The following is a 13,385-nucleotide window of genomic DNA, read 5'->3' as shown; positions in this document are numbered from 1 at the left end:
AAAAACATCTTTAATCTGATCTGTACATAACCAACATGTCTAAAGGAATCAAGTGTACACAAAAGTAACACACTCAAATGATAACAGTATCAATCTGTTCATGATGCTTATTGCAAGTGTGATCTCTTACCCGTAGGCATCGCAGCTCGATCCAGATTTGATTACATATCCACTTAGTATTCCAGACCAGTGCCACAGACACACACACACTGCTCTAATCCTTCAATTCACTCTACATTCTCCCTGAGACACACAGGACTGCTCCGTCTGCGTGAGTGATACTGAGGGTATCTGCACTCAGACACACACACACATTCAGTATATCCTGGGTTCACACACACACAAGCGAAGTCTTGACGGTCTGCCTGTCACTCACACATTGAGTAGTCCTGGATTCTCTTCCCAGATCTCCCTCCCTGTGGCTCCTCCCTCTCCCACTGCAACAAATTACACTTCCACAGAATGCCTCTCTCTCTCTCTCTCTCTCTCTCTCTCTGCCTCTCTCGCTTTCTCTTTTGACTTTCTGTTAAGTCCATGAAGTTTCTTTTTACTTCATATCATGTGCCTTATTTTAAGTATTTGTATTTTGGCACAGTAAAAGTTTGTCATCATGTGACCTGCTCACTGCTCACACTGACAGACAAATAATTGCAAAAAAATATGTCTCTGATAAAGTTCTGACAGTCTTAAAGTAAAGTGACGGTAACGTGAGATGGGATCTCACAAGTGACCGATGTAGAACACACTACAAACTGTAGGCAGCAACTCTTTCATCATACAAATGGTACTACTCAAGAGAGAAACTACTCACAATTAGAACTGAGCCTGGCATTAGCACAATTCTAATAAACATAAAATACACTGCACACACAAATACTGGGTAAATTAAAAAAAAAAAAAAAAAAAAAACATCTTTTCAATACAGTTCACTATCTAATAAATCATATTTAAAATTTCTCTTGCTTAGTCCACCAACTTGGATACCTTTTTCTTTGATCTCATCCCTTGTGAAAAAGTGTGCTTAATTGTATTGAATATGTATTTGTAGTGTATTTCAAATCTTAAAAGTATATTTTAAAACTGTAGCCTACTTGTAGATAATATTAATGATGTAAAAGGCCACTTAAAGGCGCAATATGTACGATTTTTATATTAGAATATCCAAAAAACACTTGCACAGTGTTATATATTTCGTTCAGCTGTGTACTAACATTTTCCTAAATGTTTCCAAGAATTTATAAATTCAGAGAAATTCACAATTTTAAATAATGCCCGTCGCTCCCTTGTCACTTGTCGCCTGTCAATGACGTAATATCTGAATTATCCCTGGTTTCCTTGTACTGTATAGTAACCATGACAACAGACGCGGACAGCTGCATAATGTCTAGTGACACGCTGTTGTCTTTTGTTCAAACATTATGGACTATGACAAGCTAAATTTGGGACAAAATGAGAATAAAACGAGGATCAATATCGCCGTGGCGTTTCCGAGATACAACTTTGACTTGACAGAACTCAACAACGCCGCTCTTGCACGTTAATAGACAAGGTAAGCAAATGTAGGCTACATAAGTCTAATCAATATTATAGCTCAACGCGATGAAATGTTAGAATATCATCAGTATGATATTCTAATGTTGATCTAGCTTACTGTTAAGTCTCATACAGCCATATAATACATAGAATAATAACATTACAACTTTCAACACACTCAAATGCAGTTTGATAGTGTAACGTGATACCAAGTTACCTCACGATTTTAATTAGTCAAATAAACTGACCTGTATTAGTAGTATTTCAGCTTTGTGAGTAACGTTAGTTCGGTAGAATGAAATGTCCTCATTCCTTTATATCCACTGGGAGTCGCGTGTGGCACTGATATCTGTCTCTCATTAGCGATCGCGCCCGCGATTCTCGGCCACGCCCTGCTTTATACCACAGTCATGTTAAAAACATGAATGCATTCATTCATCCATAAACATTATTTCGCCATAAACATTATTAAATCCATCTGCATGAGGACAAGTTTCATGATTCCACGCTCATTCACTGCGTCATCAATCTACGCCGTTGTTATTGTTTTGAAGAGGTTAGCAATTCCTAGCAGTGAAAAAAAACAGTGCCCAAGGATTTCGACCGGAAGTTGAAGTCGGCCGCATGCCGCCATCTTGTAGCAGAACTTCACTTGCGTTAGCATCCCATTGACTCCCATTCATTTTTGGCGTCACTTTGACAGCGAATAACTCTGAGGCGTTTAAAGACTCCATTTGTCCATTATTTATTTCTAAAGATACACGACAATGTATAAAGGGCTCCATTACCTTCTATGTTACATTATGGCCCCGTAGAAACAGTTTTTGTAAAAATAGGCTAACGATTGCGTCATAACCACTCGACTCAATATAATTAATCAGAATACTTACTCCTGCTCACTCACGCCAAAGAACTCCCCGCTCTCTGCAAGATTAACGATGGCAGTTTGCACGCACAGCTACTAGAAGATTTACATCTGTCAGACAGATTGCTGACGTCATCAAGCTTAGTTTGAGTCTGCGCGTCAGAAACGGAAGTGCTAAAAATCGCTAAAAATGGGCTTCACTTGTCTCAATTGAGTTCCAATGGGGTCGCTGTGTATATTTCTTTTACTGTCGATGGAAAAAAAACATACTGTGCATTTAAGTGTACTTAAAGAGAGCACACTTTAATGTTTCTTAACAAACGTAAGTACACTTTTTAAAATGTGCACTTTATAGTTTTGTTTAATTAGAGATTTTACTTTAACCCTTAAATGCATGTTTCGCCAATCGTTCTTACATATTTGGGTCTTGAGCGACCCAGATCTATATCTAATACGGATGGATCGCTGTCACGATAATATAAAACTCTTCCGATATTAGAGTAACAGTTATAGACATATAACAATATACATTTTGTTACATTTTAGAGCTTGGAAGGGTTCATTTTGAGCAGATGTTTTATGCCATCATCACTGTCCTCGTCAGAGCTCATTTCCCTGTAATTCAACAAATGATGGTTTTGAGAATATGTTTGAGATTGCGAATATGAGCCCATTCGCGATCTAAAAAAACAATATAATTTTCTACATCTTCAAAATCAATATTCTGATCGCTGACAGCTTCACCAGATCCATCAAGTGACAATGAGAGTCATATTTGATTGCATTCAGTACTTGCTCTGCAGTAAATCGCTGAGCCATTTCACATTTTGCTAATGCTAACTTCCTATTCTTTCATTTTCTGTATGAATGAAACATCACTTCATCATTGTGTATCAGACATTGCCACCTTGTGGGACTCAGGACTAGTGCATCTCTGAACCTACATTCAGCATGAGTAAAATACTTAAGTACTGTTAAAATCAGATACTTTAAGACTTTTACTCAAGTCATATTGGAATTGGTTACTTATAAGTTTTCGATGTAAGGTATCAGTACTTTTACTCAAGTATGACTTTCAGTTACTCTTTACACCTCTGGAATTGATTGAGGAATACTAGAAAGTTGATGTCTATCTTTAAAAAATGAATGAGGAGGAGGGTAGTGAATGACGTCCAGGGTATAAAGACCCAAGGTATGCATTTAAGGGTTAAAATGTACTTAAATCATGTACCTTTCACTTATTTTAGTTTGTTCATTATATCTAATTATCTAGATATCTGTATATTATGTCGTCTAACCCTAACCCTAAACCCAACACAGAAAACTATCTGCATTTTTACATTAAAAAAAAACTCATTCTGTATAAGCTTGTCAAAAAGTATTCTCGTCGCTTCATGTCGACTGTTTTAACGATGTCTTTAGTGCCTTTCTGGACCTTGAAAGTGTTGATGATATTGCTGTCTATACCTCAGATTTCATCAAATATATCTTAATTTGTGTTCTGAAGATGAACGAAGGTCTTACCTGTGTGACATGAGGGTTAGTGATTAATGACAGAACTTTAATTTTTGGGTGAACTAACCCCTTAAGCTGTGCTGTTTACAACATTTAGCAAATATTTAAAATACATTTTGGCCAGAATTTTTTTTTTTTACTAACTGACAAGCAATCAAACAAATAAACAAAGCAAACAAACTGACAAATGAACACACCAAACAAACTAAGTGATGAGCGAGCAACTGAAGGAGGGTATGGCCAACAAACATCAGCAAATACCAGCATCACATCATTGTCTCATACGTCATACAGACGTCTGTGGTCAAAACTAAAGATTGAGTCATGTTCAGTGTTTCACTGGGTAATTAGTAAGTGTGAAGTAAACAGATTTGTGGCTTTGAGTTCATTCACAATTGGCTTGAGTTAAAGAGAGACTAAGACAGAAGTAGATAACAGAGGTACATGCTAGTACAAGTGACTCTAACACACCTTAAACACACACACACACACACACACACACACACACACACACACACACACACACACACACACACACACACACACACACACACACACACACACACACACACACACACTCTCTCTCTCTCTCTCTGAATGCCTAAGAAACACACTGCTATTTTACGCAATATGATAGGCAACTGTGAAAGTGATTATACCTTTTAATGAGCACTGGTGGAACGCGCGCACATACACACACACACACACACACACACACAGTAACTAGTTTGACTATCCTCAATCGGTAGGGCTATTCATATCCAGTGACCCAAATTAAAGAGTGACAACCTCTCAGCTCATCACAACACACACACACATACACACACACACACACACGCACACACACAAGTTTTTGCTATCAAAGTGAGAACATTCCATAGGCGTAATGGTTTTTATACTGTACAAACTGTACATTCTATCCCCCTACACTACCCCTACTCCTAAACCTACCCATCACAGAAAACATTCTGCATTTTTATGTTTTTAATAAAACATTGTTTAGTATGTTTTTAAAGCTATTTTAAATATGAGGACTCATGAAATTTCCTCATATTTCATGTTTACGTCATAATACCAGTGTAATACCCATGTCATTATACAAATTTGTGTCCTCATTAATCACAAAAATGTGCGCACACACACACACACACCTGCAAAACCTTGTTGAACCACCTCTGTTTTCACTGACAGTAATCTGGAGTTGTCAAATGGTCAAACATTTATATATAAATGTGTGTGTGTGTGTGTGTGTGTGTGTGTGTGTGTGCGTGCATGTTTTTGTGACATATCAGGACACAAATATGTATAATGACATGGGTATGATATAGTCCCCATCTGTCCCAATGTCCCCATTTTTCAAAAGGCTTATAAATCATACAGAATGTTTTTTTTTTTTTGTTTGTTTTTTTGTTTTTTTGAGAAAGTAAAAATGTGCGCAGTTTTCTGTGATGGAAGGTTTAGGGGTAGGAGTAGTGTAGGGGGCAAGAAAATACGGTTTGTACAGTATAAAAAACATTACGCCTATGGAATGTCCCCACAATTCACAAAAACAAACGTGTGTGTGTGTGTGTGTGTGTGTGTGTGTGTGTGGTGCAGTGTAACAGAAGCTATAAGAGCTTGTTGTCAGTTAGAACTGATGGATTAAAGTCTCTCTCACACACCCAAATCCAGCCCCATTCACAGTTTCAGAGTATAATCCCTCATCACTCAAACTAACTGAACAAACCCCTCCAGTTAACAGGGAGAGGGTGAGATTTCACACAAACACACATGCACCCATTCACCCTTATATCCTACAGGGGTAGTATACACACGTTCAGTGTTAACTGAGGACAGCTCTATGCCATTGTGTGCTCAGTTCTATTTGCACGAACAGATATTGCATGAAAAGGATGTTTGTGTAAACATAATAATAAAATAATTAGCATAATATAAGGACTGCATTTTTTAAAAGTGCAGTTTGGACATTTGCATTATTCCAAAAATGTTTGCATATCAAAGCTAATGTTCCAGCAGAGACTGAATCATGCCGCATGCTGTAGGAAAGTGAAGAAATTACTATTAAATACATAATCATGGAATGCGGCTCTTGTGGAAGCTACATATTTTACTTCATAACTTGTTTAAATATGGATATATTGCTTCGATTTAGAAGGCCTTTATTAACCCCCGGAGCTGTGTGGAGCACACATTTATGATGGATGGATGTGAATGGAAGCACTTTCTTCAGCTCATACTCATTGATCCCTGTTCACTGCCATTATAAAGCTCAGATGCGTCAGGATATTTATTAATATTTCTGCCATTATGTTCATCAGAAAGAAGAAAGTCATTTACACCTAGGATGGCTTGAGGGTGAGTAAAGCTTGGGCTAATTTTCATTTCAGAATGAACTAATCCTTTAACTAAAGTTAACCAACTGAAGCTGACTGTAAAGTGTTTTCATTTTTTATATATATAAAACAACTAGCTGCAGTCCTGGATTCTGACTGGTAAATGTATACCTCCAGCTGTGCTAAAACTATGGACGAATTCCAAATGGCGTTTCTGTACCCATGAAGGGCACTTCGGGAAGGGGACGTCATTTCTAGGGGCTTTCCAAACGAAAGTAAACATCTAAATCCCCTTCATGAAGGATCCTTTCACAAGTCCTTTAGTTAAGGGAACATGCGATGGTCACTTCAAGAAAGTAATTTAATCGTTTATGGTCATGGGACCCAATGTGGTGAATCCTGAGCTTTAAGATTCATTTTAAATCTAGATGACGGAAGAGTTTGAGTTAACATGTAAACAGAATAATTCAAATGTTTTTTTTTGTGACATATTACAAACATTTATGTCATGTGAAGTTTAAATACCTTTTATATGTAAGAACTGTGTTAAATAGTAAATGTGATGCAGGGTCCAAAGAAAAGACGTCAAGTTTTAAAATTGAGAGCAGAGAGGGAATACACTCACACACACACACACACACACACATATAACCAGGGTTATATAAAATGAATACATCAAATATGAGTAAAAATCAGTGTTGGTGGGTATATGAAACTGTGTCAATCGTTAGTTGGCCAGGCAGCGCTGCATCATCACGAAAGTTTAAGCCTTGCCGATTTAAATATTCAAGCACAAGAAGACGGGAAAGGGACCTTAATTCGTTATTTGCATGCATGCACGCACGCACCCAGAAATCCCCATCTCAGACAGCATGCGAATACTGAATTTCACTTCTTGTGCTTGAACAGACAAATTCACAAAAAAAGATGTAGAAAATGTCTCAGCATGTCTCCTAGTAAACATAATCAGTTATGGCTTAAGTGAACATAAACAGTAGAGAAAGATGTGTGACAGGATCAGTGTATTGGACCTGTGCATTGTGTTGAACTGTTAATATTCCTGCAGCTGTCTGTTTTTAATATTAATAAAACATTAAAGTACAAAGGAAAAAAAAAATTCATCATGCTCTTGTCTGAATAACTTATGTAACTTTAAGAAGGATTAATCTGTTTACTTTATAAGACTATTCAGTGTTATTTTACATTTGATTACATTATTCAATGTCTCTGCCTGAAAACGACTGTTACTTGCAGGAACTAGATCTTCCAGACTAGAGGAATTTGTTTATTGAAATCAAATTTTAGTGAAAGGCTAAGGGTTGGGGTTTCGGTTACATTTGGGCTATATTAAATAATGAATATTATTTATTAATCCAATTTGCCAGATTAAGCTAAATTCTGGGAACAGTTTGGTACCCCAGACTATATCAAAGTAAAAACACACACACAATGCAGACGGGTGGGGTGGGGGTTGCCAGGAAGACAGCTGACAGCAGGTTTGGTGGCAGGCCCTGCAATGGGATCTGAGGGTCGGGACGGCCCACACAAAAGAAGATGGTTAATAAATGAGTTGGTCCCTCACTCAGACAGAGAGGGTAAACACTCTGCTCTCACACTATATGGGCAAATACAAGTTAACATTTGTTGTAAGTTTGCATACATGAATATCATCACAATCCACCTGATGCAAATCTAAAGCAAATGTTCTCATATACATCCTTATAATAGACAACATTTCAGCAGGTGCCTGTGTATGCATCTGTCTTTCTGTTTGTCCTTGCATGATTATGATCAAGTGTTAGAAGTTGTTTTGACGATAAATTTAGTAAACTGTGCTAGTTTCAGGTCCCTTGTGTCATTGCCAAAATTCAACTCAAATCAATGTTTAATGGCCATGTATACTGTGCTTAAGGGGTCAGCGTCATTGTGTGTGTGTGTGTGTGTGTGTGTGTGTGTGTGTGTGTGTGTGTGTGTGTGTGTGTGTGTGTGTGTGTGTGTGATGGAGGAAGTGCTGTTTGGCCTCAGATGATCACGCTGGGTGAGCAGTCAACAGGAGGTGGAAATGGTCTTCCTCTGACTAACACTACAGTATGTGTGTTGAAGAAAAATGAAAAAATCAGTTGCAATTTATTTTACCATATGTGCACTTTCAATGTTACAGAGTATTTACCCACAGAAATACTGAGTAATGTAATGGGTTAAGTTAGGTTTTGGTACCTAGTTTAGTACCTAGTTATTACCCAGTTAGTGTCATTACTACAATTAGCACATAGTATGTACATGCAAAATAGGGCTGTAAAATACAGTGCTACTGAAAAATCTAAAAAACATCACAGATTCAAAAATATAACAATAATTATTTTAAATAAAAAAACAAAACAATACTTTGTGTACAACCGCACATTCACACACTCATAATATGTTTGTAATACATTTTTAGTATTCTATCTCTTTGATATGTAAATGATAACACAACGTTGCGTATCAAATATTTGCTTATAGATACACACAGACTGGTCTTATGAAACTCCAGAAAACACAACCATACAAACTCAGAAGAAAGAAGAAGAGTTATTAGCATACATGGGGAAAATATATATATATATATATATATATATATATATATATATATAAATTAGATAAGAAGAATCTCATTTTCATAAAATTTAGTAATTGTGGATATGTGTCCAGTTGGATGTTCATGAATAGCTTTACGAAAAATAAGCTTTCTAATTGACATCTTAAAGCTCAATAATACCATGATGCCTCCATCTATACAAATAAAAACACATAAATACTCCTACAACTACACATATCAGTACAACACGCTCACAGCAAGAACCTGATAAACATGAAACGTTGTCCTACAACCATCTGCACAGGCATCATTACAATAAAAAACAGTATTTGGTTGTTGTCACTAAACATTGAGTCTTTATAAAATTCATTCCCATTGTGAATGAATAAATAACAGCCATCAACTCACCTTTTAAACAGCTTTGCCACTGTTTCCTGCCCTTTGGATGAATTCACACAGTTTTCTTGAGAGTAAAATCCTTCGTAAGTTTAATTCCATGTCCATGGGCTCAAGCAGTCCTGCTTGCTGTCAAACACACACACACACAACTTGAGACTGACTCTCAAAGTCAGGCTGAGTGTCCACCGCGTCCACACCTCTATGAGATCAGAGAGAGAGAGAGAGAGAGAGAGAGAGAGCAAGCAAATATATCTGATGATCTTTCTCCTTATGCACCATCATATCACAAGACACACACAGTCAATCACATTTTGTGGATGCAGTAACTGGATCACGGTAAATGCTGCAGGCAATGCAAATTGTAAAAAAAAAATGACTGGAACAAAAGGAAGAGTTTAAGAGAAAGAAAGTTAGAGAGAAGCTGAGGGGTTAAGAAAACTAGAAAAGAGCCAAGGGCGAACCGTCCTCCTCTCTACACACATATACACACAATTGGGTCACTTTAAAGAGGCTACACTTACAGAAATAGATCTGAAAACAGTCTGAGATAGATGTAGAGATGGGATTTCTGCTCAGCACTCAGGAGCTGATGCTTTGAAAACACGTGCACTCAGGGTGTAACTGTAGAACCATACACTTTGTTGACCTTCAGTCAACATAAGAGAAGAAAACACTTTACCTAACACACATAAACACCAACACCACCAGAGGAAATCAGCGAAATTGTATGAGACGTGGTGTAAAACTTTGGCATTGTTTTGATAATTGTTGCACACTCTTGAGGAAAGTCCCTCAGAGTCCAACGGTCATTCCTGCTTCCTGAGACTTAAGCGTTTCCATCACAGTTCACTTTTATACTAAAACACACACACACCTAACATATTTATGGCCTTATTCATGACAAAAGATACAATGCAGCATAAATAATAATAAATGTCCTTGTAAAAATGCCATAAGCACATAGACACACCCGCACAGGGCACACAGGGGCAACACTGTTTGAGTTTGTGTGAGATTTAGGTCACTGTCTGTTATTGTGAGGTCTGGCCCACCCTACAAGGGGAACATAAAGCTAATTAAAGCTGTAAATTGATTTAAAACTTTTAAATAATTAATCACATTGGTTTCTGTGATTAATCATAGATATATTTTGCAAACATAAATATATTTACACATTGAATTCCCAAATTAATGTAGAACCAACATTAAGTATATTTTCAAAAATATTTGTTTAATAGCATATTCTTACTTAGTTCTATCAAGAACTACCCATCAACAATATATCTGAATCATTTCAATTTAATAAGCAATCTGTTTTTGGTTTATCATTAACAACAATTACAGAACATGATCAGTCTTATAACTTTTTTGTGTCAGAGCACATTCCATCAACACAAAGCAGAAACTGCTGTTCGGGCACACCTGAAGCTCATCATAAGTTTGGCATATAAACAGGACTAAAGAAGGAAGAGGTGAGTTTCAAATCCAGACTAAGCTTATGCTGTGTTCTTCTGTCTCCCCTTCCCAGGAACCACTGATAAGTAAGCCCAATCAGCACAAGACTCTTGCCATCACACACCTAAGGAAGTTAATAAGGAGATTGGTTCACCCAGGTAAGTTTATCACAGCACAACACAAGTCACAGGCAGCACTGCAGTCACCAATCACACCAACCAACTTAAAACCTAAACCCACTGTCTAATAAAGAGCCCTTTTGGGTAAATTCTTCTGCATATCGTGTCTATGCTTCATTTCTCCTGACACAAGTGGTGGAGAATGTGGGCAGCACAATGATGAGAACATATTAAGAAAATCATGAAGATTTTTTCTTCCAAGATTAGCTCTCTCTCTCTCAACTTGGATGACATTGTCCACAAACTGACATTACCCTCCACCATCAGCAGTTCACTGAGCAGATGGCAACTAGGCAGGAGAAGGCGGAGTCGATTAGAAACAGAGCTTCATACTGCGATCCCCAAACTCAATGCCTGAGCCAATGAGTTCTTACAAAGAATACTCCCTTTCAGGAGAGTGCAGTGTGAAGGTGACCAACTGAGGAATTGCTGGATGCTCATCCCACTCCGCATTTAATTGTGGAAAATGGTTGTTTTACTGTTACCCAGAGGCAGGGGAGGAAGAACAACTTTTGGTAGTTCCAAAAACAAAGAATGTGATTGAGCTTGTGAACACAGCCAACACATAAGCGTTCAGTACCACCAGCCTGGCAGGAGGTAGAAGTGAGATGCTTTTGCCAGACTTGTGCAGTTTGCCAGAGAACAGCAGCCCGGCAATGTCCCTCCAGCTAACTTATTCCACTGCCTATCATTAAGATGCCCTTTGAGTGCACTGGAATGAATTTGGTGGGTCTGCTGTCAAGTCAAGTCACCTTTATTCATATAATGCTTTGTACAATACAGATTATTTCAAAGCAGCTTTATAGTGATAACAGGAAAATTATTCAATGATGCAAACAGAGTTCATTTCAGCTGTACAGCAGCTCTAAAAGAAATCAGTGTCATTGTTCAGCTGAAGTCAGTTCAGTGTGCTATCTGTGCTGATAGCTGTCATGTTGACAAGATCTCTGCTGACTTTCAGGGCTGCAATGTGATAATGTCTTGGTGCAGGTCCACCATCTGATCTGGATAAACCGAGAGACTAATATTAGTATAGATGCCATTCTTCTTATGTTGTAACAAGTACACTGGGTGTTAAGGGAAGTATTCCTAGTTCCAGCTGACTTAATTTATCAAGCCTAACAATCCTTTAACGGATGTGAACTATAGAAATGTGATAATGTGTTATGTGTATGCCAGGTTAAAGAGATATGTTTTTAGTCTAGATTTAAACTGACAGTGTGTGTCTGCTTCCCGAACAGAGCTAGGAAGACTGTTTCAGAGTTTGAGTGCTAAATGACTCTAAGATAAGTTTGCTTGGGGCGATGAGCACATCCTAGTCATTGTGGATTACACAACCTACAGGCAGTCCCACGGAAGACGGCTACATCAAAGAACATTGCTAAGAACTCTTCATGCTGTTTAGCTGCGGCAATTAGATTTTCACAGACCATTTTCTTTTGTATCCTGGCTTACGGTGGTCCTCTATAAACTGTTGCAGGTAAAACAACTCCTCAACTCTGTGTATCACCTCCAAATGGATGGCCTGGTAGAAAGGTTTAACCAAACTTCGAAGAGAATGCTGAGACAGGTGGTCACTGAGGATGGCCTCATGCACACAATATTTGTGTCAGACAAATGCCCCAGGCCTACACAGGATTTACTCCTTTTGAACTGCTGTTTGGTCAACAACCAAGGGAGTTCCTGGACAGAGGAACACTGTTAAAAATAAATGTAAATTTACTAGTATTGCTCTGTATTTTTTTACAGATTTTTTCTGTTTTCTCATTATACATTGAAATACCTGTTGTTTTACAGATATTTGCTGTAATTTAATTTTCAGCTATTAAATTTACAGGGAATTACATGTATTTTAGCATTACATTAAATTTCTGTTTTTTAAAAGAAATGTTCTGTATTTTTTACAGAAAAATGTGTAGTTTTACATAAAATGTTGATTAAGATTTTACAGATTTTTTCTGTAAAAATAGAAAAAAGGGAATGAATGTAACTACAGAAATATGCAGTCATTCAACATGTTTTTATCTTCTTTCATTTAAGAGTAGCTAATGTGTTGGTTAAAGTTAGTTTTTTAAGGTTAAGTTATAGTATTGGTAGCCTTCTATATATTATGCATTGTATTTACTAAAATTTTAACCTCATCTTGCAAATATGCTTATTTTGAAACTGCTGAATGCTGATTGCGACTGTCTGCGAGCACGCGCGACGCAGATTCCGCCGATAACTTTTCCGTTAGTCCCGCCTACAACAGTTCCTGGAGTAGTGTAGTGATGGAAGGGCGAGCGCGTTATTTGAATTTATTTCAGGCTACGCTTGTGTGTCGTGAGATTAAACAGTAGTGTAAAGCAATCCTAAAGAGCAGTCGTGAGCAGGAGTATTTATTTGAACTCATCCGTCAATCCATTCTTCGGGAACAGTGTGAGGAAAAACTATCACGTCCTTTCAGCGAGAAGACCACAGCGAACATCATACCAACCGATCACTGGCTGAGGTAAGAGTTTCATTCTAACGTTACATGTGTGTGATAT

General features: G+C 37.6%; 1 protein-coding gene across 4 annotated transcripts in view; it reads right to left on the bottom strand.

The window, feature by feature from the left end:
• LOC137009504 (pleckstrin homology domain-containing family G member 1) overlaps positions 1-9,479 on the bottom strand; it is a 52,189-nt gene extending 42,710 nt beyond the window's left edge. For 2 of the 4 annotated variants that reach the window (XM_067371783.1, XM_067371784.1), the window contains exon 1: positions 9,233-9,479. Coding sequence is in view for 1 of the 4 variants with exons in the window: in XM_067371782.1 (XP_067227883.1) it covers positions 131-140 (10 nt within the window). In the remaining 3 variants the exon portion in view is untranslated. Of the gene's footprint in view, positions 1-130; positions 379-7,694; positions 7,905-9,232 lie in introns of those variants that run through there. The other 2 variants (XM_067371785.1, XM_067371782.1) reach the window with 2 other exon arrangements.
• Positions 9,480-13,385: the final 3,906 nt, after the last annotated feature.

Source organism: Chanodichthys erythropterus, chromosome 20, assembly GCF_024489055.1.
Source record: "Chanodichthys erythropterus isolate Z2021 chromosome 20, ASM2448905v1, whole genome shotgun sequence".
Taxonomy (NCBI): domain Eukaryota; kingdom Metazoa; phylum Chordata; class Actinopteri; order Cypriniformes; family Xenocyprididae; genus Chanodichthys; species Chanodichthys erythropterus.
Note: the sequence above shows the minus strand (reverse complement) of the source record. Positions and strands in the feature narration are given on the sequence as shown.